The sequence below is a fragment of the Brachionichthys hirsutus genome, chromosome 15 (assembly GCF_040956055.1).
Source record: "Brachionichthys hirsutus isolate HB-005 chromosome 15, CSIRO-AGI_Bhir_v1, whole genome shotgun sequence".
NCBI classification, from domain to species: domain Eukaryota; kingdom Metazoa; phylum Chordata; class Actinopteri; order Lophiiformes; family Brachionichthyidae; genus Brachionichthys; species Brachionichthys hirsutus.
The window spans coordinates 2,118,964-2,143,289 of NC_090911.1; the positions used below are offsets into that span (position 1 = coordinate 2,118,964).

Consider the following 24,326-nt stretch of genomic DNA (forward strand, 5'->3'; position numbering starts at 1 on the left):
GTATTACGTTACGCGGCTGACGTTGATTGGTTCAACACCCCCCCGCGTGTGTCCCGGAAGTGAATTCAGAAATCGTATGTGTGCCTGTAGTCCATGCATTTGTCTGCTACGATTGCTGCGACTGTAGAATTCCTCTCCGGAATATGGATTCTTTTAATCGATTAAAAGATTTTGACGCGTATCCCAAGACTCTGGAGGATTTCCGAGTGAAGACGTGGGGGGGGGCGACCGGTGAGAGGCTTTCATTGATCCATTCACTGCGGGCTGTTAGCTGCTCGGCTAGCACAATCATGGCTTCAGGATGTAACATGTATAGAACGCAGTAACTAACAGTCTGAACGTCGCCCTTGTGATGTGACGTAAACCGGAACCGGTGCAGAACGGCCTGATCGCTGCGTCCAGCTCGGTGATGCAGCAACACGCCGACATTATTAGCATGAAGCCGGCTGATTGTCTCAGGCTCCTCCGGGGCGGTTTAGTTTGAGTATTCCCTGTGCTTTATTAGGACTTTCTACAGTGTCGATTAAAAACTGAAAACATCAAAGCAATGAAGCAAGATATTTGGAATTATGTAGCAAACAAAACAATTGTGACAGAACTCTAAATGTGTCATGCTTTAGATCCTTCTCCCTTTGCTTTGATGATGGCTTTGATAAACACTTGACCTTCTCTCAGTGAGGTCATCAGCCGAAATGGTTTTTACGTGGCAGGTAAAAGTCGCCAGATGAACCGTGTCGAGGTTCATGTGTGGCTTTTCTCGCCTCCTTAATGAGGTTGGATCATCGGTTGTGTTGAAGTCAGGTTGGTTCCACACTTAAGTCCTATTTGACAACTGGAATCCATATTATGAGTAAATTATTATATTATCAGTAAAGAGAAGCAACAATCCATCGTTACTTTTAGAACCGAAGACGACCTTTTATTCTTGACCCATGAAGGGCAGATAGAGTTCAGCAAAGCCGTTTGCTAAGCATAAATTCTGATTTCGCATGAAGGAGCTCTTTCTCTTAATGTCTCCCGTTCTGATCTCTGACCTCTGACCCCTGCAGTGACGATCATCAGCGGCTTCATCATGTTGATCCTCTTCATCTCCGAGCTGCAGTACTTCCTCACCAAAGAGGTGAGTTCATCTCCTCGAATGAGAAGGGGCCCCTCCGCAGTGCCGTGGTGCACGCTGGGTTTTGAACCGGTCACCTTCTCAAGCCAAAGTTCACGTGGGCGGAGCCACTGCTGCCTCGTGCCAGGCGAGCGTAAAGCGACTTTAAGCCTGACGCTCTGGTCAGACATGAAGGAAAGTCCTTTAACGACTTGAGTTTGGCTGTTTTAACACCGACGCATTTGACATTTGATTATTCTTCTTGCTTTACGAATCCAATTCTAATCCTGAAGCGCGTCCAGCGTTAAAGTTAACGAACGCTCGGCTTCATGTCATCTGCGTGTGAAAAGTTAAAGTCAGAATACGTATGTGCCCTCGCCTGGATCTTTCAGATTCATGATATCCTTGAACAGTTTATTTTGCCTTTGGAACAAAATGTTGCAGCCATAACGGAACAGAACAGTGTTTTTTTTTTTTTTTTTTACTTCTCTTAAAAGCGATTGAGACTATAAACCTGAAACCGGATTGTGTCGTGTGTGTGAAATGAATTCAGCTTCGCTCAGCCTGCCTTTCTGGTCCCGCAGGTTCACCCTGAGTTGTACGTCGACACGTCACGAGGAGACAAACTGAAGATCAACATCAATGTCATCTTCCCTCACATGCCCTGCGCCTGTAAGTAGAGCTGGCCTCGCCCTGCCACGCCACACGGGAGCTGCGCCGCCTGCCGCCTCCCACTCTGCGGCTTGCTCTTTCCTCAGACCTCAGCATCGACGCGATGGACGTCGCTGGAGAGCAGCAGCTGGACGTTGAACACAATCTGTTCAAGCAGCGGCTGGACACAGACTTCAGACCCGTCACCCTCGAGGCGGACAAACACGGTAAACACGGGCTTTGTGTAAGAAACAAGATGATCAGGAGGAGGCGGGGTCTGTGTGGTTGTGCTATCAAAAGAATAAGGCTTATTAAAAGTGATCTAATCAATAAAATGTACGGTAATACTAAAAGAAGAGGCACCGCCCTGCAGAAAGGGAGCAAATAATCGGCTTCTTTGTTTAAACCCGAACGGCGTTAACGGCGAAAACGTTTCAGCGCTGAGCTCCACAACGAGCCGCCGAAGCAGCAACAAAGCAAAGTAATAAAAACTTCTTAAACTATATCAGAAGGTGTATTTTGAGTGGCAATATGGGTACGCACTAAATATACCTGGGACAATAAACTCTTTAACATCTACCACTACCAGCAGAGGGGGGGGGGGGGGCAGGGCCTCTGCAGCCACACTTTGTTTTATTACAATGAAATCTTACACTGGAGCCTTTATTTTTAGGACCTCTGATGTGTTAAAATCAGTTTAGGAAACGACATGTTGGGTTGCCCACATTCACCTGTCCTCACCTGTCCTCACCTGGTCTCACCTGTCCTCACCTGGTCTCACCTGGTCTCACCTGGTCTCACCTGTCCTCACCTGTCCTCACCTGTCCTCACCTGTCCTCACCTGGTCTCACCTGGTCTCACCTGGTGTCCAGAGACATTTTACAGCTTTCTTTTGCTTCAGCCAAGCAAACATTTCTTGACTTTGATCTTGTTTGTGCAGAACTTGGTCCAGTCGATGACAGTGAGAAGTTCGACCCGAGCACACTGGACCCAAATCGATGTGAGAGTTGCTACGGAGCTGAAACTGATGACCTCAAGTAAGACACCAAGGCGCAGGCACAAAAGCGCTCTGCGTTTTCTGCTGTTGTCTAACTCACTGGTGTGTGTGTGTGTGTGTGTGCGTGTGTGTGTGTGTGTGTGTGTGTGCAGATGCTGCAACACCTGCGATGATGTGCGTGAGGCCTACCGGCGGCGAGGCTGGGCGTTCAAGAACGCCGACACCATTGAGCAGTGTCAGAGGGAGGGCTTCACGCAGAAGATGCAGGAACAGAAGAACGAAGGCTGCCAGGTTTACGGCTTCCTCGAGGTCAACAAGGTGTGTGTGTGCGTGTGCGTGTGCGTGTGCGTGTGCGTGTGCGTGTGTGTGTGTGTGTGTGTGTGTGTGTGTGTGTGTGTGGCCCCGCGCTCGCTCTCTTCTCCAGAGACAACTCAGCCTCACTGCCGCAACATTTGAATTCAGTAAATGCTTTTTTTCCGAACAGTGCTCGTAACATGTCAAACACAGCAGCCTGCCAGGAGTCATTGATCGCTATCTTCATCTTCCTCCTGCGCACGGAAACCAATAAAGTCGTCTTCTTCAGAGTCAGAATCGAACATCCTCTTAATGTCTTTCTTCGCTCTTAATGCCACTTTGAGTCTCCGACGTCTCGCCGTCGATTCACTGGTGTCCATTTCACGTCTCAGCGGCGCTGATTCCTTCCTCGAGAGCCAGATCGATCGTCTTTAGCTCCAAAGCTGCATCATCTTCTTGTGATTTCCATGGGGGGGGGGTGCGAGAAACGCAAAATGACTAATCTGAAGAATTTAGTTTGAGTGTTTGATGTAATTCGAATCGTTTCATTGGTCCAGTGTCACCTGTTTGATCGTTTCATTCTAACGTGCCACAACATGAGCGTCGTCTAACGGCGGTTATACCCCTGAGATTTAATATTACATGTCACTACCTCCTTTTTTATTTTAAAAGTATTTTTTAAGTACATTTAAAGTTTTTTTTTTTTTTTTACCCTTCTCTCTTTTCATTTCTCAGGTGGCAGGAAATTTCCATTTTGCTCCAGGAAAAAGTTTCCAGCAGTCTCATGTCCACGGTAAGACGTGGTGTTAGCGCTCACACACCTGATCAGACACAGCATGAACCCAGCATGGTTGTTGTGCTGCTTTCCATCACTGTGTGTTAGAGTGAGAGCGCCGTGACAAATACAAGTAGGAGGAAAATGTTAGTTCTGTCTGCTATTTAGGAACAGCAGCGTTGGACGACCTCGACAGGAAAATCCTGAAAAGATAAACGGCACAGTTCAGTTTGCGCTGGTCTGGATCATCATCAAAAGGTTCTAGATTGTTCTTGGTATCTTTATACACCAACCATGAAAAGTCAAAGTGAATCAGGGTTGATGTGTATTTTTAACTGATTTTTGAATCCATAAATGGGTTTTAATGTTAAAATGTAATATTCTTTCCTGACCTCATTCTGGATCTGATCCAGAAGACATTTTGCATGATGGTTCATATCGGACACCTTTATGACTGTGATTTTTCAAAATATAATGGGATCAAAGTGAGACCCGTCTTCAGAATTCTTTTCTCATCAAACAGACAGACGCCGTCAAAAGCGTGACCTCTTGGCGTTGTAGATTGAATACTTTATGGAACTGACCGTGAACAACATGGCTCCAGCTTCAACTCTCCCTTCCAGGCAATTCAAACGGCTTCAGCGTCGCCGGTTGGGACAGGAAGAATGATCGTCCTGTCACTTTAACACGATCTCATCTGTGTTTGCCTTCGTCTTTCTTCCATTGTTTGTTTGTTTGTTTGTTTGTTTGTTTGGACTGCTTTTTTTCCGATGTGTTGGCTGCCAATTTTGTGTCAAGTTTTCATCTTTTGAGAACTTGACTGCTAAATGTTTTTTCACATTCACATTAAACTAGATACGAGAAATAACAGCAGCCAGTCAGCAGAAGTTCAAACGAATCCTTTTTATCATCCACTGCAAATCGTTTCTCGTTTGAGCACAACGGAATTTAGCTCATGGAATATTTTCTTGATATATTTGACCGGTTCTCTGCAGAAACAAGAGATAAGAATCACTCGTCCTGAAGGTCTGGCTGTAAACAAGCCCGTGGATGAAAGCTTTGTCGTGTTGGGAGCTGTGCTCTGACTCAGAATAGAACTTATCCTCCACAGCAGGGTAGAATGCTTTTCATTTGTTTGTGTAGAGCTTCTAATACTTGGTAAGTTTCCAAAGCCGTGACCTCATGCATCACACACCTTAATGAGGAGCATTTTGTTAGCTCCTCCTACTCCATCCTCCCTCCAATTGAAGTTAACGCAGCTTGTTGTCTTCCTGCACTGTTATAGTGACTCCTCTCTCTTCTTTCTGCAGTACACGCTGTGGAAAGTAAGTGCATCTTTATTTGGAAAACCTATAAACTTAGATGGATTCTGGTTTACGAACACGTTATTTGACATATTGCAGGTATTTGTAGTGAAAATGACTCCCTTTAAAAAACACAAGTGTGGGATGATAGCCGCTTCAGACCTGTTTGTTCGGTGTTGGTGTGAATCTGAAGGGATTTCTTTCACAGTATTTCAAACATGATTCAATATGTATTGTGGTGGATTCTTTCTAGACGGAACATTCTCCTCCAGAGACATCCTCTGACCGCCTGGTGGTGAAGTTCATGGCTTTAAAATAACAGAACAGCAGCTTACGACCGATATTTGTATTTCCATCATTATTTCTCTCACAGAATCAGCTTTTTGTTTTTTTTTCTACGGTATGATTTTGCACAGATGAGTTTTTAATCCTCAAACCAGCTTCTTCAGTCTGACAGCAAATCTGAAGCGTTTATGTTCCCGTTTGTTCTTTACAAACGCTGAATGAACAGATAAAGGCTGCACAAGTTTGTTCAGGGGTAAAAAAAAAATAACCGTTTTGTGGTATTTGTAGGCAGCCGGAAAGAAAGCGGGTATGACATCATCACCAGCTGGAAGCAGACGGGTGTTTTTGGAGCCGCTCAGTGTCCGTTGAAGCCGCGTGGCTCCCAAGGAGCTTTAGATTCGGCGTGTTTGAGTGGCGTCCAGTATTTAGAGTACAGTTTCTGAGGCGTCTCAGACCAAACACCGATGAATGTTTCTGAGCCCAAAGATGCATCTACTAACCGTCTCTCTAGTTAGATGTATTCTCTACTATTAACTAACCAAACGGTTCGTCGGGCTGATCGCTAACTCACACTTCTGACATCATCTTTCCTAAATGTGTGTGAAGTAATCAAGTATTCATTTGAAGCTTGTTTCTTCTTTTTTTTTACAGTACATGACCTGCAGAGCTTCGGCTTGGACAACGTAAGTTCTTCACTTGATGTTTTCATGGAGAGAACGTATTTGTCGCCTCTCCTTTTTTGGTTTGCTGAAAGGTTTTTACAAAACCCAACGGCCGATTGTACGAATCCCTTAACAAGAACAGATTTGCTCCGTTGAATGAATTTAGTTTTCAGACGGCTCTTCGCGATCCTCCAAACATCAGACTGATTGTTGCTGAACTCTCTTTATCGTTCTGCAGATAAACATGACCCATCTGATTAAACACCTGTCGTTTGGTAAAGACTACCCCGGCATTGTTAACCCCCTGGACAACACAAACGTCACAGCGCTGCAAGGTCAGTCGTGTCCTATGGTCCTCTCTGGAATAACAACCCCCCCCCCCCCCCCTTTACGTCTGGTTCAAACTGACAGTGCCTATTAAAATGTGTAAGTCTTGGGTTTGAGTGATGTCTGCATGGATTCATGCAAACTATCCAAAAACTAAGGCTCAGATTTAAGGCAAGACGGCCCCCGCTGCTCTCTGCTCCAGATCAGACTTGCATGTCCAAACCCAACCAAAGCAGGACCGTCTCTTCACTAGTAGCTCTGCCGGCCGGTGGTGCGGCGTGACCGCACGGAAGCACGCGGTTCCGTGGCGTTGTCCACGCCATTCTGACAGCAGAACAGATTCAGTCTGGTTTGTAAATGACAAAAACTCACTATGAAATAGTGAAATCTGTAGAAATGACTTGCAAAGCCCCAGATGTCCCGTTTTCTTGCTATTTAATACACCGATTCTTACTCGCCTGACCCGAACCCAAACGTCGGGCTACGACCAGACGCTCAAGCTGTCCCTCTGAGCGCTTCTCTCTGTGGCTGCGTTTCATACGTGCGCCGATAAACGGGCAAGCGCAACAAATGTGCAAAGTGTCTGCAAGTGGAAAACTCTGGGTGGGACGGCTGGAGCGTCACAAAGTGTAAAAGCCACTCTGAAAACTGTTTGACAAATCTGAGCTTTTATTGAGAGACTGCGGCAGCACCAAACCGACGGCGCCCTGCTGATGCCACCCTCAGCAGCGGATGCCCATGCCGATGGCCATAAAGGTTCCGAATGTGCCGCCACTCTGCATCATGGTCTTCCCGACTCCTCCCATCAGCTCCCTGCCACGCATACCGATCCTACGGACAGAAGGCAGTGTATAATAATGATCAGCCCGTTTCCCACCATTACTCTGATTTCACAGTTTCTCGTGGCCTGTTCAGTTTCAGATTAAAAATAAAGAAAACGGCTAATTATCGTGACATTCACAAAGTCCTCGGAACCATGTGCTCCACCAGATCTCGTGGAGTTGTGTTGGGATATTCTCTCTTGTACTGATTTAAAAAGAAACACCTTATTTTTACAGTTTACATGCCGTACATAACCTATATTCATCCATTTTATTCATGCATTCAAGTATTAAAATAATTTGAAACAAAAAAAAGGTTGCTAGTTTAAACACCAAGAACAGATTGTTTACACATTTATTCTAATATTTCCAAGCGAGAACATTGTTGTGTCGGCTTCTCGCTACTTTATATGGTGATCAGCTTGATAGAACCGGCTGGGCTTGGTACACAGGTGTGTGTTCAGTACTAATGTGGGACCAAGTCTGAGCTCTATTGCCCAGCCCTGATTTACAGACGCTTTTTATACAAGACTCCGGATGAACTCCACGGCTCATAGTTACCTGAGACACGAGAATGTGCCAAACATGGCACCAGCAGCCATTCCTACAGCGAAACCCATCATGAAGCCCATCTTTACCCGGTCAAAGCAGTTGGGCTGGCTCTGGCCGTACGGGCCGACAGCTACTGGCATCTGGAGGGGAAAGAGGGCGGGTTGAGTAGATGGGTATTAAAATACAATAAGAGTACGCAAAGTTGTCTTTGTATGAAACAGGCGGCTGCTTTCGGGAATCTAAAATACTTTGTGACGTGATGGTAAACCTGGTGGTGCGAGAACAACTCTCTGTTGGGTTCAGACCGGTACTGCTGCAAGTAAAGATGTCTGTAGTATTTGTACTGTGATGACTCCCTCTCTACAAGTTTTACTTTGAATTATCTAGTGAACCTCGGCGGGGGGGGGGAGAGACACTGGAAGTCTCCAGTCACAGACAAATATAGCCAATCCCAAACTCCTGATTGGCTCCCAGGCCTGGAGGAGTTAACATTATATCGTCGTTTACGCACCTGTGTTTTATACGAACGCTCCAGTGGACGCGATTTTAGTTTTTAGAATAGGATGAAAGAAAACTCGGTCTTTGAAATAATCATGTTTTGTGTTTTAACAGCAACCGGTGATTTATTTATCGTTCGCGCTGCCCACGGAAGCTAAACGCATCACCCACGATCTAAAATCCAGGCTTCCGTCTCATCCCGACGAGGCGGATGCAAATCAGTTCGTCTCTCTACCTCTCGGGAAGTTGATTAGCTCGTAAACTAAACATGGTCGGTCTGTCCAATAAAGTTACCACGCCATTAATGCCTTCATTGTGCTAGCTAGCACGCTAACAGGCTAGCTCGCGGCCTCGGCAGCCATCATTCTAAGGTCCGGCCGCGGACTGCCTCACCTTGGACTGCGTAGGAACGATGAGGCTGGGTTTTTGGTTCCTAACTGGGGAGCTGTCGTAGAAATACTCGCAGAAACGTTTCCTTGTCTTGAGTCTTTCTAACACGCCTCCATAGCCGGATAGCGGAAGGACAAAAGGGCAGAGGAAGTAAATAGAAGACTGAGAACATGATGGCGGTAAATGAACAGCCCCATCTAGTGGTTGGCGTCGTTACTGACCTATGGTCACTTCGACGTGGTTTGCGTACAGCCAGAGAGATTATCAGAGATTATTAACAACCATGCAGATGAACAACAACTTCCCGTTTCTCCCCACAGCATCGATGATGTACCAATATTTTGTTAAAATTGTTCCAACCATCTATGTGAAAACTGACGGAGAGGTGAGTCCAAAATAAGATTATATTTATATGATATTCACTTTTATTCATTCCAAACCAACTCAGAAATAGATTAGTGAGGCTATAGCCATTGCATTCTTGCAGTGTCTTCATTTTTAGCACGCAGACAGTCTGACCGAGTTTCCCTTAAAGGTCCTATATCATTTGTTCTTTGATTTAAAAACTATGTCAAACAGAGGTGTGTGTTTTTTCTTTCTCACTCTGGTTCTGCAGGTGGTCAAAACAAACCAGTTCTCAGTCACTAGACATGAGAAAGTGGCCAACGGGCTAATAGGGGACCAGGGTCTGCCGGGCGTGTTTGTTTTATACGAGCTGTCACCCATGATGGTTAAATTCACAGAGAAGCAAAGGTAGGAAGCAACTGAGCATGTGACATCGTAACATTTTATTATTTAAATTGGACCCTAGATGATGACTGTTCTGATTAATGACAGGAGTGCAGTGTTTTCTCAGTTCGTGTGTATTTGTATACGAACTAACTCGGCAGCGTCTCTTATTTAATCGTCTAAACCAGCGGTGCCAAACTCATTTTCTCCAAGGGCCACATCAGCATTAGGTTTCCCCTCCAAAGGCCACATGTAAACCGTAACACAGTAAAAAATGAAACTAAATGTAATGTCATTTAATGTAAAATAAATGTAACTACTCCTTAACATGCTCTTAAATAACTATTTATTTTTTATTTAACTCTTTAGCCGCCACAGTAATTACAATAAAATATTCAGTTTTGATATCACTTTTTTAAAAGGTTGTAACTTACCAATTGTTAGTGATAAAGCCAAACTGTAAATGAGAAAAATCATAAGTGTGAACCAAAGTTTGTGATGGGAATAAATTAACACATCTAACAATGTGGAAAAGTTCCATTCAAATGCAATCATCACGCAGGAACAAAGATAATCGATACAAAATCAAAGCAAAACCAAAACGCCACCAATTTGTCTTGTCATGGACATGCACAAACCACAAAAACCAACCGAAGTGGGAAAAATAAAGAACATTCCCCCCCCCCCCCCCCCCCGTGCATTTAGAAGAAAAGACAGGTGTGTGGGGAGAATAGTGTTAATTATTCATAGCTGCTCTCGTTTTGCTCAGATCTTTCACACACTTCCTAACGGGAGTCTGTGCCATTATTGGAGGAGTATTTACCGGTAAGTCTGAGCCCGTGCGTTACCTGATTACACGATGCACACGAAACACATTTGAATGACACGGTGAAATCTGACGTGTGTTTTTGTCTGCTTGCTGCCTGCTTGCTGCCTGCTTGCTGCCTGCAGTGGCCGGTCTGGTCGACTCGCTCATCTACCACTCGGCACGGGTCATTCAGAAGAAGATAGAGCTGGGCAAAGCGTCCTAACAGCAACCCCTGCTGTCCTCCAATGATGCAGCAGAGACAGAAGAGGGAGGACAACGTTTGCTGTCCTTCACTCTGTCAGATTGAGTGAGACGTTGAGACAGACCGAGGGTTCTTCCTCTGTCTCTTTTCCTTGTGGACCGGCGCCGGAGAGCACAACTTTGGGCCGTTTTGATTCTCACTCTTAGCCGTCGAATTTGATGCCAGTGGGTTGGAATGAGACACTGACCAGACTTCCTTGTAATTGGACTCCAACAGAGAAGTGGACGACTGATTGAGTCACTCCCGTCCTCGAGCAGAATCTTCATGGAGCGGAAGAACGTCCATCCCTTACGCCTCTTTGTCCTCTTACAGGGTCCGGCTGGTTTAGAGGGGCGACGAAGTGGGTAGAGAGGTTTACCAATGAATACATCGCCTGAAATCTGTGTTTATCAATATCTATATACACACACTATATATATATATATGTGTGTGTATATGTATATATACACATGTATATATATGTATTATACACATGTATGTACGTGTGTGTATATAGATATGTAGTGTCACATTCTTCACATCCATATATGTATATATACATGTGTATATATGTATGTATATAAATGTGTGCGTGTGTCTATATATACATATGTATATGTGTATATAATACACATGTATACATGTATAATTTTGTTTGTAGGTTTCTGACATTTTGTACTCTTGACGATTAATTCCATGAAAGGAAACGGTGATTTTATTCTGCCACGAAGCCTGAGATTCTCAGACCACAAATCTGCATCGATGTCCACAAGCCATTAAAAACACACTGAATCTTTGGCACTGGGTCACGTGTTCATTCATTCATCACCGTCAGACCCACAGACCCGCACACACACCTGCTGAATGCTTTCCCCCCGTTTCAGTTCGAACACGGGTAACCGCTTCCAGTCCTAAGAAAAAACGACATAAATAACTAAGTCGGAGAGCCTTATGGATCAGAGTCATCCGGTGCGCCATGGAAGGCCTCGGGGTGACGAACCTCAGGGCACACTGGTTCAAATCAATCCAGAGGGATGAAACCGAAACCGTGCGTAAACCTGAATCCGAGCACATGCACTTCGTACATCAGCGCACATGTTGGAGTGGCCAACCCCGCCCACTTCATTTACATACGCAAGTCATATTCAAATGAACCGGATGCACCTGAGATTCCCGCGGCTGCTGCGCGGCCAGAAAATGAAAACAAAAGGGTGAGCAGGTCCGGAAACAAGAGAAACGTCACCGAAAGCGAGTTGGGGACGCGCAAAGATGTTCCGTTCGTCACGCTGTCCTCCGGAACGAGCAGGACGCGCGAGAGGAGCGCGTGTGGGAGCGCGTGCGTGAGGCTGACGTGTCACACTTTACGCACGGGGTTCAGACACAATCTGTGGCTTGTTATAAAGATCTGAAGCTGCGTTTTAACCAGCTACAAACAGCAATGCGTGGGAATATACGTACGCCAGGTTTTTGTGCGTACGTATATGCGCGATTGATGCATGAGGCCCCCGATGTCCAGCGCTGACCCCCCCCCCCCCCCCCCCTCAGAAGAAGAGACATGAAAAAGCAAAAGCCTTTCTGATCGCACTGAAGCAGCAGTTCGATTTGCCTTCACTATTCAGATAATCAACATGTTTTAATTAAATTATATATTTCTTAATTTCGCCAAACAAATTGATCTCTACCGTTATTTGAGACCCGGAATTACACCTGTCAGCCACTAGAGGGCGATCGAGCCTTTCCAAAGGTTTCAAGTGCGTCTCACGCGCACGCACGTAGAAGAGAATGACTCGTCACGTGACATTTGTGATATCGATCCGGATTGGGATTACGGATGAAGCAATGTCAATGAAACTCAAACCAACAGTCATGTTTAGGATTAGTCAAGAATTTATTTCTGATAAAACACGTCAGAGATGCAGATGATGGCCAAAAGAGGAGATCATTCGATTTGGATGTGATTCCAATCAATATCCGGATTCTTTGCAGCTCAGTTCTGGATAGAGCAAGACAAGATTCCATCTTGATACCATCGCGAATGATTAAACAAAAATGGCATCGGTCTGATCCAAATTTAGGGAATCAGAGCAAATCCTTTGAGCGACACTGAGATTAACGCACGCATCACATGACCCGTCTCATTCTCATCAGTCCTCATGTTGGGACAAAACGACAGCCCACTGGGTCTCATCGAGTTCGTCGATTCCAGAAACGGCGCAGGGGCAAACGTTTCAGAGTTCAGCAAGAGACAGAATGAGATGTTCCCTGTGCAGAGGTTTCTCACTTGTGTCCAGATGTTGCCCAGACGACGGAATCTGGTTGATGGCTAACGTTTACAGGGCTCGGGGGTAAACCTTCACACAGGTGTTGTCTTCTCAGCCACTGAGTTTCGGTTAATGATGGCATGCCAATCGGGAGCAGACTGACACGGCGCTATCAACATTTCCACTGAGCTTTCAGGTTTTCCTTTGATATTTTGACTCCTTTTTATAATATAATTGTCAAAGCTTGGATGCGCGGCAGGCCTGAGACGCAAGACAGCAGAGCACTGGATTGTCTGAGAACAGGACGGGACACTCCTTTGAGGACATTAATGTCCAGCTTTTATCTTATCGTTCATAAGGAGAACGCTAATGTTGCCTTGGTGGTTTCGGTCCTTTCTTTGTTTTCTGCTCCAACAGGAGTTGAAGCATCTGGACCCTCTAACGGTCTCTCTTGACCTGGACGACCGAGGCTTGAGCCGATGATTAAATTCTGCCAGCTCTGTATTTATTGGTCATTTTAATAACTTAGTTACTAATGATTACTCTTTGTCATAACTATCAATCTTATTTTTAATCATCCATCCATTTTCTCAATCGTTTCATCGACAGCCACTTTTCCTCCCAGCTGACTACGGGATAATCATTAGCCTATACGATTGATCCAACAGGATTGGTGAGCTCACAACTAAAGCCTTTATCCCTGTATCTCTTTCCCTCCCAGCCGCTTTCCTCTTGCAGTCCTATAAATAAAGTCCTCTAGTAGCACCAATCCACCACGCTAACCTTGATCTCCCGCCCTGCTCCACTCCTCCTCCTTCACCTCCTCCTCAGTTCATTCCTAGAATCTTCCACAGTTCGAGTTACAGGAAATGTCTGGAACGCCGAGGAGCTGCCAGCTCCAGAAATTGGAGTTGGCTCTGACGCTGTTCTTTTTCACATGCAGTTCACACGTCTCGCTATGTCAGCATGCAAATCTGCCAGTCTGATTGGCTCTCAGGGAGTCTGCTGTAAATAGATATGCCTGTTGCTGTAACGGGTGCGTCTCAGGTATATAAGCATCTATTCACATGCAGACGGACAGACGTAGAGATCCAAACAGATCCCTCAGTGAGGAAAGTTCACCGTCACAGCAGCTCAGAAAGGCAACACGCAGGAAAATGTCGTGAAACAATAATTACATAATCAATAATACCTTACGTGTCCGTAAGTGATGGGACACGCCGGTACGAGCGGAGCACATCGACCATATTTACGATCCTCAAACAGCAGGATGCTGTCAAGAACACGAAGCCTTCCAGAGGCAGAACTACTATGTTTATGTAAGAGTACCTGTAAGAGTACCTCTAAGGTACAATTACTGTTTAAAGTGTCTACGTACCGTCCAACTCCACGGCTGAGAGACAGTGGGCGGAGCTAGAAGTGGTGGAGATGAAGATGCTCTTCTTGGGAGCGACCAGGTTGGACAGGATTAGAAATGAGACATTAATTTTTATTTAACCAGGTAAGTCAGTTGAGAAGGAATTCTCCTTTGCAATATGCTGGATGTTTTTTTTAGCGGTGGGAGGAAGCCGGAGAACCGCGAGAGAACCCACGCAGACACGGGGAGAACACGCAAACTCCTCACAGAAAAGCTGCAAGTTGGATTTGAACCTGGGACCTTCTTGCTGTGAGGCAACGGTCCCAAAGAGGGACAGTGAAGGTTAGACGTTTTGGAGACAAGGTCAGAGAGGACAGACTCTCCAGAGGAGAGACGGGGACTATATCGGTAGATTTCAGTGTTTTTAGATGACGAGACGAATTATACTCGTATGTCCAGGTATTACTGTACAATAGTTATACTGTCCATTATATTATGTACACTCTCTACAACGAAGGAGCGATACAAACCGTAGGACAGTGTAAACATGGAAAACACCAGCCAGGGTTCCAGGGAGCAGCAGCTTTCGGTGCAGCTGCACACTCTGGTGATGTCTTTGTTGGGTTGTCCTCCAGGAGAGGGACACGTATGTCCATGTGTTTGGACTAAAAAGACTCCCGATCCACATTTTCGTGAGTTTCACGTTGAATTGTGACGCCGAGCAGCAAAATGGACGTCGCTGTCGACCCCTGGGGTTCCATTTAAGCCCAGAGAGTCGACAAAGGACAGGCCGGCGACGATGCACGCCCACGCTTCTGATTGGCTTCCTGGCCGGCTGGCTTGGTGGCGTGTTTGTTTAGCTATCGAGCTAATATTGTCAATTAGCCACACCCATGCGGACGAATAAACAAAAGGCCCCGTCCTGTTGAGCTGAAGGACAACAGACGCTCCTTTATGTAAAGGAGCGGTGGACGCCTGTCCAGTAATATTTGTCTGTCTTATTACATTATTGATCGGCAATACAAACCTGTGTCTCCATTAAAGCCGCATCAGCATTAGCAGAAAGCTGCTGGCTGGACGGATGGCTGGACGGATGGATGGACGGCTGGACGGACGGATGGCTGGACGGATGGATGGACGGATGGATGGACGGATGGATGGACGGTCGGATATCAGCTACATGAAAGGATTACGCTCACTTTGCTGAACGCTCGCACTTCCTTTTGTAATCCTGCTACGCTGCTAACTAGCTGGTGGTTTTACTTCCGGAAATTGTTTGAAACGCTTCTTTAATGAGCGACGAGACAACAAATGGACGTCTCCATGGATACCGCTTCACTGCTCGCAGCATTCACTAAAGCGCAACTTGGGTTCAAACGTTCCTGCATCTGTCAAAATCCAGCTCAGCCTTGTCTGATTGAAAAAACCTGTGTGCGTGTGTGAGAGCGAGCGAGAGAGAGAGCGAGAGAGAGGGGGGGGGGGGGGGGGGGACCATCAGGGTGCACATTTTATGTTCATAGCAAAGCTGTGGTTACTCCCTTTGATGAGTAACACCAAGAATGCTGAACCACACACACACACACACACACACACACCACATGAAGGGTCTTCCCAGAAGCCTGTCCCCCTCCGTCCAGTAGCTGACTGAGGTCAGAGGCGCCCCCCCCGCCCCCCGCCCCTGAGAAAGTGTACCAGGAGGTGCCTAAACTGGGGGGGCCACACCAGTAGTTAGTGGGAAAACAACAGAAAACTTCAAACGGAACTGCAGCTCCATCAGACTGGGCTGAACCAGAGTGTGTGTGTGAGTACCTACGAGGTACCTACGAGGTACCTACGAGGTACAACATGCCCCCCCCCCCCCCCCCCTGCCACATTGCTTTGTCCGTAGCTACTAGATAAAGTGTCTCCGTTGAGCCTGGTACTTCGTGTTGGGGTTGGGTGACGTTGCCTCTCCTCGGGACACATTTAAATGGCGCTCTAGATGTGTGTCTTTGTACGTCTGTCATTACGCCGTTTGCTGAGGTTCTGTGGTGACGCTGTGAAAGTTGTAATTTCAGAGGAATGAGCATCTCCCTCCTTCAGTGACCTCCGTGACCAGGAGTCAGGATCAGCAAAAGTTCCTGTTTCTAGCTCGGTCCCACTTCCTCTTCCTTTAATTCCGGAAAAGACAGTAGAGATAGAAATGTTCTCTATCTATCTATCTATCTATCTATCTATCTGTCTGTCTGTCTGTCTGTCTGTCTGTCTGTCTGTCTGTCCATCCATCCATCCATCCATCCATCCATCTATCTATCTGTCCGTCCGTCCGTCCGTCTGTCTGTCTATCTATCTATCTATCCATCTATATCTGTCTGTCTATCTATCTATCTATCTATCTATCTGTCTGTCTGTCTGTCTATCTCCATCTATCTATCCATCTATATCTATCTATCTATCTCCAACCTTCCATTTCACTCTAAGATTTCAGAGGAAGCCAGTCAGCTGTGTGGATTCTAACCCGAACCCAAGACTACAAGTTATTAGAGGTTTCAGAGCTCATCTTAGACCGAGGCAGCGTTAGTCAGTGCAGATCATCGGATTCTGCTCCAGAGGCTGGAACCTTCCGTCACCGTTGGAGGATCTGCACTGAGCTGGCTTAGATCCTGAACCTTCCGTCGCCGTTGGAGGATCTGCACTGAACGGGTTTAGATCCTGAACCTTCCGTCGCCGTTGGAGGATCTGCACTGAGCTGGTTTAGATCCTGAACCTTCCGTCGCCGTTGGAGGATCTGCACTGAACTGGTTTAGATCCTGAACCTTCCGTCGCCGTTGGAGGATCTGCACTGAACTGGTTTAGATCCTGAACCTTCCGTCGCCGTTGGAGGATCTGCACTGAGCTGGTTTAGATCTGTCTTTAGGTTCTGTCTTTCCCTGCTACACCTGTAGAGGCCCTTGAGATAACTTTCTGTTTGGATGGGGGGCTCGTACTCGGACAGTAACGTCCCCAGAGCCCGCTAAGAGACGGTGGCGTGTCGTTAGTATGTCCAGCTGCAGCAGGTCTGCTGTCTTCAGCTGCATCTGAATGTCAGAACTCGTTTATGTCTTCCTGATAGCCCTTCAGCCACACTTTTCTATAAGACATAATTTTAATCATTTTATTTCTGCAGTGCCAGAAAGTAATCTCAAGGCAGGCAGTTCAGACGTGCAGCAGGGAAAGACAGAACCCAACGTGTCCCACACGAGCACGCCACCCGTCACCGTGCACGTTTGTGTCTGCACGCAAAACAGCTTTGGGCTTCGCACACGAGTTGATCTGAGAGTTTTGCATTGAGCCCGGTTTGCAGCGGTCCTTTGGGATTTTCCACGTGTTACTCGTCTAACAAGTTCTGCTTCATCACCATAGTAACGGATGAGGATAGTGTTGAATGCAAGAGAAACCCAGGCATGATGGGATCATAAACCAGTCAGTCATTCTGTGTTAGGAGTTAAACCAGTCAGTCATTCTGTCTTAGGAGATAAACCAGTCAGTCATTCTGTCTTAGGAGTTAAATTAGTCAGTCATCTGTTTTAGGAGTTAAACCAGTCAGTCATTCTGTCTTAGAAGATAAACCAGTCAGTAATTCTGTTTTAGGAGTTAAACCAGTCAGTCATCTGTTTTAGGAGTTAAACCAGTCAGTCATTCTGTCTGAGGAGATAAACCAGTCAGTAATTATGTTTTAAGTGTTAAACCAGTCAGTCTTTCTGGTTTAGGAGTTAAACCAGTCAGTCATCTGTTTTAGGAGTTAAACCAGTCAGTCATTCTGTGTTAGGAGTTAAACCAGTCAGTCATTCTGTCTTAGGAGATAAACCAGTCAGTAATTATGTTTTAAGTGTTAAACCAGTCAGTCTTTCTGGTTTAGGAGTTAAACCAGTCAGTCATCTGTTTTAGGAGTTAAACCAGTCAGTCATCTGTTTTAGGAGTTAAACCAGTCAGTAATTATGTTTTAAGTGTTAAACCAGTCAGTCTTTCTGTGTTAGGAGTTAAATTAGTCAGTAATTCTGTTTTAAGTGTTAAACCAGTCAGTCATTCTGTGTTAGGAGTTAAACCAGTCAGTAATTCTGTTTTAGGAGTTAAACCAGTCAGTCATCTGTTTTAGGAGTTAAACCAGTCAGTAATTATGTTTTAAGTGTTAAACCAGTCAGTCTTTCTGGTTTAGGAGTTAAACCAGTCAGTCATCTGTTTTAGGAGTTAAACCAGTCAGTAATTATGTTTTAAGTGTTAAACCAGTCAGTCATTCTGTTTTAGGAGTTAAACCAGTCAGTCATTCTGTCTCTGGCCTGTAGGTGGCACCTTCACCCAGATGTTCAGCTCCAGCCCCGCCGTTCCCGCAGCTGTTCCCTTATTAGATGCCCCCCCCCCCCCCCCCCCGCTCTTTTCCCCCACGTATGCAAAAGTAAGACCTTCCACGAATCCAGCGTGTGTTTTTTTTGTTTTTTTTTATCTCTCTGTGTTGCATTCACGGCCGTCCTGTAAAAATATCAACCGAGTCGGAACGCTGGAGGCTCACGTGAACGGAGCATGACTCGCACTCTAATTGGACGACAGCTCCTCACGTGTACCGGCGAACTCTTCCGGCTTACGTAAGGTTTGGAGCAGCGGCGTGGGCGGGGCTTGCGGTGGAGGGGAGGGGCGGGCTTCCTGTAAGAGTTCATTCATTTAATCAGTCCTCCGTACTTTCACTCGCGCCTCCATCTTTGATGCGTCGGGCGTCTCCGTGTGAACGCTGCGTGGGCGGGTTCAACTGAGTCATTCTTATTATTTAAGATAAAATTAATAAATTAATAAAAGTATACTGTTTAAAATGTGACATAACACAACACATACACAATATATAGATACAATAATACACACGCGGAGTAGCAATGAGTACATTTACTTTCTTATAGCTGAATGCTGGGGAGGGAGGGGGCGGGGCTTGAATGGATGTTGAAATAACCCGCAAGAACCTGTCTGTCTGCCTGTCTCTCTGCTCAACAGAGAGAGAGACGCCATGTAAAATAACAAACAGCCCCTCTACTGATGGCGGAAGTCAGACTTTAACGCGTGATTCTGTTCATCACACTTTAAATCTGCAGTTCTGGAGTCTGAGGTCATTTAGATTCCTCCGGGGGGGGGGGCGGGGCGGGGTTACGTTCAGTACACGTGTGTGTTCCGTCCTAACTTTTACCCGCCACCGATTTCCTGGAATCCCAGACCGCAGCGTATCACTCCGCGCGGAAGAAGACATAGACCCCACTTGAAAGCAGAATTAACCAGAACCCCCGTCGTTCTCGTGTCCCCCGCCAGACCTCGACCCAAACGGCAGCCGACGGGCAGTCTGAGGATCATAGGTTCGAGTGTCGAGAAGAGGCGGTTGTCGTTTCCGCCGTTTTGGCGCGCTTTGGAACGCGGCGGAAGGACAACGCCGCGTCGTGTCGGTATAAACCGAGCGACCCCCGAGGGCCACACCCACTTTGTCTGCGAGTAGCGAAGGAGCGGAAAAGCCCGGACTCGAACCGAACCGAACCGAGCCGAGCTATGCTGCGTCGCTTCAACTTGGGTTTCACACGCGGAAAGCATCCCGTCGGCGGCCGCTAGCGGCGTGGGCTCTGTGCGTGGATTGTGCGTGGACTGTGCGTGGACTGTGCGTGGACTGTGCGCGGATTGTGCGTGGACTGTGCGCGGACTGTACGTGGACTGCGCGTCCGGATATCTCCACGCTTTGAGTCGCTCTAAGGTAAGGTTGCTGCTTTCAGGTGAAAACGTTCCGTGCGTGATGAATCACGCATCTGCGCGTGTATCCACGTTTCCTGCGACTTTCAGTGAGTGGCGCGGAACAGACGCCGGTTTCACGTGGGGCGCGGAACCCACGCGGTCTTTAAATGGCCGGTAGGGAGACCTTTTTTTTTTTTTTTTCCTTTAATGGCGGCTCGCTTAGACACGTGTTCAGTGCTTCCTCTTCACGTGATCTGCTCCCCGTCGCCGGTTCCGAACACGCGCGTGGTGGTGACGGGTTTGAATGTTGGGAGCGTGTTTCCGGGACCCCCACGGCCGGTCTGCAGCTCCCACGCTGGGTGGGGGGGCTTCACTGTCAGCCTGAGTCTGTGGAGATCATGTGTGTGGAGCAGCAGCAAGCTGGCTTAAACCGGTCTGCGTGGTGATAGTGGACCCCCCCCCCCCCACACACACACACAATCACACACACACTGCAGGACCCCCCCCCCCCCCCCCCCCCCATGTCTACTCTCTGAACCAAGCGAAAATGTTGATTGTGTCCGAAGTGTAAAGTTTCGGGGCCTGTCCCAGCTGTTGTGTGGCGTCATGCAGAGGGGGGGCGCTGTGGGGTTGTAAACACCGATGATGGTGTCGGGTTTCATCCGGTCCCTTTCTGTCCCAGATTGTCCCGCCATGCTGCAGAGCTTCAGCCAGTCCCAGGACTGGCTCTACTCGGAGCCGCTGCTTTTTGACGACGAGTTCTGCCAGAGTTTGGTGAAGGACCTGCAGGCGCTGCCGACGCCCCCCCAGTCCCCGCCCACCAAGGCCGGGGCGGGCGGCGAGCCCCTGTCCAAGGAGGACCAGCTGAGCTACGTGTCGGACGTCCTGCTGGAGGACCACGACGCGCAGATCGACTGGAACTACGACTTCCTCCACTCGGAGAAGGAGCGCCAGCGCCCCCTGGGGGATGGCGCCGAGGACTGCCTGTGGCAGTGCCTGGCGGGGGACCGGAGCGCCGAAGACAAGCTGGTCTCCACCCTGCTGGGCTCCAGCCCCCTCCTGTCGGACATCAACACCAGCATCTTTGAGGAGATCGCCGGCTCCTCGCTGGACCTGGTGGACCGCCGGGAGACCGGCGAGTCCACGTCCGACGGCGGGTCCACCTACTCGTCCAGCGACTCCGGTGAGTTCAGGGACGTGGTGTTCTGGTCGGTTTTACCGGACTCCGGTGAGTTCAGGGACGTGTTCCGGTCGGTTTTACCGGACTCCGGTGAGTTCAGGGACGTGGTGTTCTGGTCGGTTTTACCGGACTCCGGTGAGTTCAGGGACGTGTTCCGGTCGGTTTTACCGGACTCCGGTGAGTTCAGGGACGTGTTCCGGTCGGTTTTACCGGACTCCGGTGAGTTCAGGGACGTCGTGTTCCGGTCGGTTTTACCGGGCTCCGTTTCTTTATCGCGCCGCTTCCCCTTAAATCCTTTAATGATTAGCAGCGCTGGAATCCATGTTGCTCTTTGCACCCTGTTATCTGAGAGGTGTGTGTGTGTGTGTGTGTGTGTGTGTGTGTGTGTGTGTGTGTGTGTGTGTGTGTGTGTGTGTGTGTGTGTGTGTGTGACTCATAGCTTACCGGATGCTACCTTGTGAGTCAGCGGCGTGCTAACCGGGCCTCCCGCCAGCAGGCAGCGCGGTGACTCGTGTTCTGCTTCCGTCCCACAGAGGAGGAGATCGATGTCGTCACAGTGGCGCGTGGGTCCGCCGGCCCCGCCTCCCTCTCCCCATTGGCTGGCCTGTCTGTCTGTCAGCGGAAGCAGGAAGAGGAGCGGCGAGCCATCCGGCGCCATCACATGGAGATCCAGTTGCAGCACAACTACGCCGCACCCCGCCCTGCTTCTCCGCCGCCGCCGTCCTCCACGTCCAGCAAACGGCAGGGAGGTCCGGACGGCTGGTCCCGGAGTCCACCTTCATCCCGAAACTCTCCGGAGGTGGAGGATGAGGAGGAGCGGCGGCGCACGCACAACGTTATGGAGCGCCAGCGACGCAACGAGCTGAAGAACTGCTTCGTGCACCTGCGGGACAACGTCCCGGAGCTGTCCCGCAACGACAAAGCGTCAAAAGTGGTGATCCTGAAGAAGGCCCGGGACTGCATCAGCAGCCTGGAGAACCAGGCTGACCGGCTGCAGACCAGGCGGGAACTGCTGCGGGTCAAGCAGCTGGAGCTGAAGGCCCGGCTGCAGCAGCTCGCCAGCTAACGGCCAGGGGGCGCTCACGGGACGTCCACGGGTATCGGGTCGATGTCGGGTACGACGGACAGCTCGATGTCGTAGACCTGAGTTGTCGCCACGGACACTCGGTCGTCAAGCCAACGGCGGGTTTTATTTGACCGGCTGGACGCACGTCGAATGTTTTGTTTTTGTCTTTGTCTCATTTGGGGATCCTGAACAGTTTCGAGGAACCCGTCGGGCTGGCGCGGATCCTCCGCTCGGATGGCGGCCCAAGTTATTTGGCACCTGGTCAACTTAAATTGCGATTCTGGTGCGATCCTTCCTCCTAGATGTGAAAGTGGGCCTCGAACCCATCGTCGGATCTTTAGTTCTGTTCAGTCACCAACAGCTTGGCTGTGTTGTAAGCGTTGCTATAGTAACTTGGGAATCGGCAGCTCAAACGAACGCGCTCAACGCACGGCGTCTTCCCGGTGGACGTTATTTGGGATCCCCGTTCAGACGCGGTTGAGCTGCAGCGTCGGTAAAGAAAAAGGCGGAGCTTCCATGTTAATCTGAAAGCCATTTTATTCTGTGTCAATCATTGCAGCAACGCGCTGTTTGTTATTAAATGGGAACCGTTTCCTTAGAAGTGTCTTAAAATGCATCTTTGATGACCGGTCAGTCAGGATGACGATGATGATGATGAAGACGGAGGTGCGTCTATCGGCTTAAACGCTTGCTGAGCTTTCAAACGGGCTCGTGGACTTTATTTCTGTGTCTTGCGTTCGTCTCGTTCTTTCTCTCCGCGTGACACGAACTACCTCGGGCTAACGGCCTGTTTATTTCTGCTTTATTTCCTATATAGGGGTTTAAAATTCAACTTCTCTTTTTGGTTATTGCATCATAAATTATTTCTTTTTGTTTCTTGAATTAAGGTTTCAAATGTTCTTTACAGAATGGCACTTTTTGAAAAGAACAGTGCAATTAAAGGATGAATAGCGATGAGTGTGTTTTTATTGCACGCAGACACTGAGCCTGTCTGCCCGCCCAATCAGAAGTGCAAACGGGTTCTCATTGTTTTTAGTTATCCATTGACTATTAATGTAATCTCGTAATGACGACTGGCAGATAGCTAGATGAGGGGACTGTCCCGAGGTGGCTTCACCTCCACGGCCCGTGATGAATGATCAGAACCGTCTAATGGATCCTTCAAACCAATCCGCTGATTAAAGCCAAGCAGACTTTGACCAGCGGTGTGACAGACTCGACCCGAGCGCTCTGCACACCGAGGAACACCTGGAAACATCTGCACACGGGGTTCATGCTCGGGGACCCGCCCACAGATTTAAGCGGAATGTACATTCTGAATTATTAACACTTATGAGGAAGATCACCCACCGTGATGACATCACCAATACGCGTCCAATTCATCTGGTTTCTGTGCGTGCGATATCTTCCATCCACCGCCCTCCCCAGACCTTTACAGAAGGGGGGGGGGGGAACTGACAAACATGAAACAGCACCGAACCTGTGTGACGCCGCAGCAGCTTTGAATTGTTCCAAAGCATTTAATCACACCGACAGAATGTCAGTGTGGTTTATAGGTCGGTAACCAGGTTACCAGGTTACCAGGTTACCTGGTTACTGACTAAATCGCTGCATCTTTTTATATTAACGTTCAAAAGCATTAAGTCATTTTTTTAATGATAGAATTTAACATAATGAAAGGGAACGGACCTTAAATAAATGAAGGGATTCATTATTTAAGGTTAAACATATATTAAACCTTTACTCCAACTACTTTAGGAATTAAATGCACCATTTACATTAATAAGTGGTTAGAAGATCCGGGGCCGAGAGGAGGAATGCAAAAGGGAATGCGTGAGTCACGTTGTGGCCGTGACTCGTCTCCGTGAGGACGTGGCTCAGACATGAGGAAAAAACAAAGGAACATGGGCTTCATCGCCGGTAAATGATGATGATGATGGCGCTGACCCAGTAGCTGAGTTAGTCGTCCCACCGGAGAAGACGTTTGAGCGGGGAGGGACCCGCAAGGTTCAAAAGGCAGCCAGCAGCAACTTGGAAGCCAAAATGTCCTCAGATGAGAAACGATCCGTGCTCCACGTTCCGGAGGGGCTGCTGGGACGAGACCCGACGCACCTCTTTGGGCTCCGTTTGCTCGTCTCTGATGATGGAGGTGTCGAGAAGGTTTGTGTACGTGAACATCTAGAGACGACGTCAGTAACCAGGTAACCTGGTTAACACTTCTTATGAGGAAGTGACAAACATGAAACCACGGTTTGTCGGTCGGTAACCAGGTTACCTGGTTACTGACCGACCAGGTTACCTGGTTACTGACTAAATCGCT

General features: G+C 48.0%; 3 protein-coding genes across 3 annotated transcripts; 2 read left to right on the top strand and 1 right to left on the bottom strand.

The window, feature by feature from the left end:
- The first annotated feature begins 143 nt into the window (after positions 1–143).
- Positions 144–11,212, top strand: ergic3 (ERGIC and golgi 3). The gene is made up of 14 exons (XM_068748939.1): positions 144–231; positions 1,050–1,120; positions 1,681–1,768; positions 1,855–1,974; positions 2,688–2,784; positions 2,897–3,062; positions 3,774–3,831; positions 5,124–5,138; positions 6,054–6,085; positions 6,303–6,399; positions 8,973–9,037; positions 9,269–9,405; positions 10,151–10,206; positions 10,333–11,212. The coding sequence occupies exons 1-14, from the start codon at positions 144–146 to the stop codon at positions 10,410–10,412; spliced, it is 1,170 nt and encodes a 389-aa protein (XP_068605040.1). The 3' UTR covers positions 10,413–11,212.
- romo1 (reactive oxygen species modulator 1) lies at positions 7,041–8,790 on the bottom strand. Its single transcript, XM_068749045.1, has 3 exons — positions 8,656–8,790; positions 7,774–7,904; positions 7,041–7,222 (listed from the first exon to the last, which is right to left on the bottom strand). The coding sequence occupies exons 2-3, from the start codon at positions 7,902–7,904 to the stop codon at positions 7,114–7,116; spliced, it is 240 nt and encodes a 79-aa protein (XP_068605146.1). The 5' UTR covers positions 8,656–8,790; the 3' UTR covers positions 7,041–7,113.
- A 9,241-nt stretch (positions 11,213–20,453) lies between the features above and the next one.
- Positions 20,454–22,965, top strand: mych (myelocytomatosis oncogene homolog). The gene is made up of 2 exons (XM_068749089.1): positions 20,454–20,943; positions 21,474–22,965. Exons 1-2 carry the CDS (start codon positions 20,454–20,456, stop codon positions 22,004–22,006), a joined length of 1,023 nt encoding a protein of 340 aa, XP_068605190.1. The 3' UTR covers positions 22,007–22,965.
- The last annotated feature ends 1,361 nt before the right edge of the window (positions 22,966–24,326 follow it).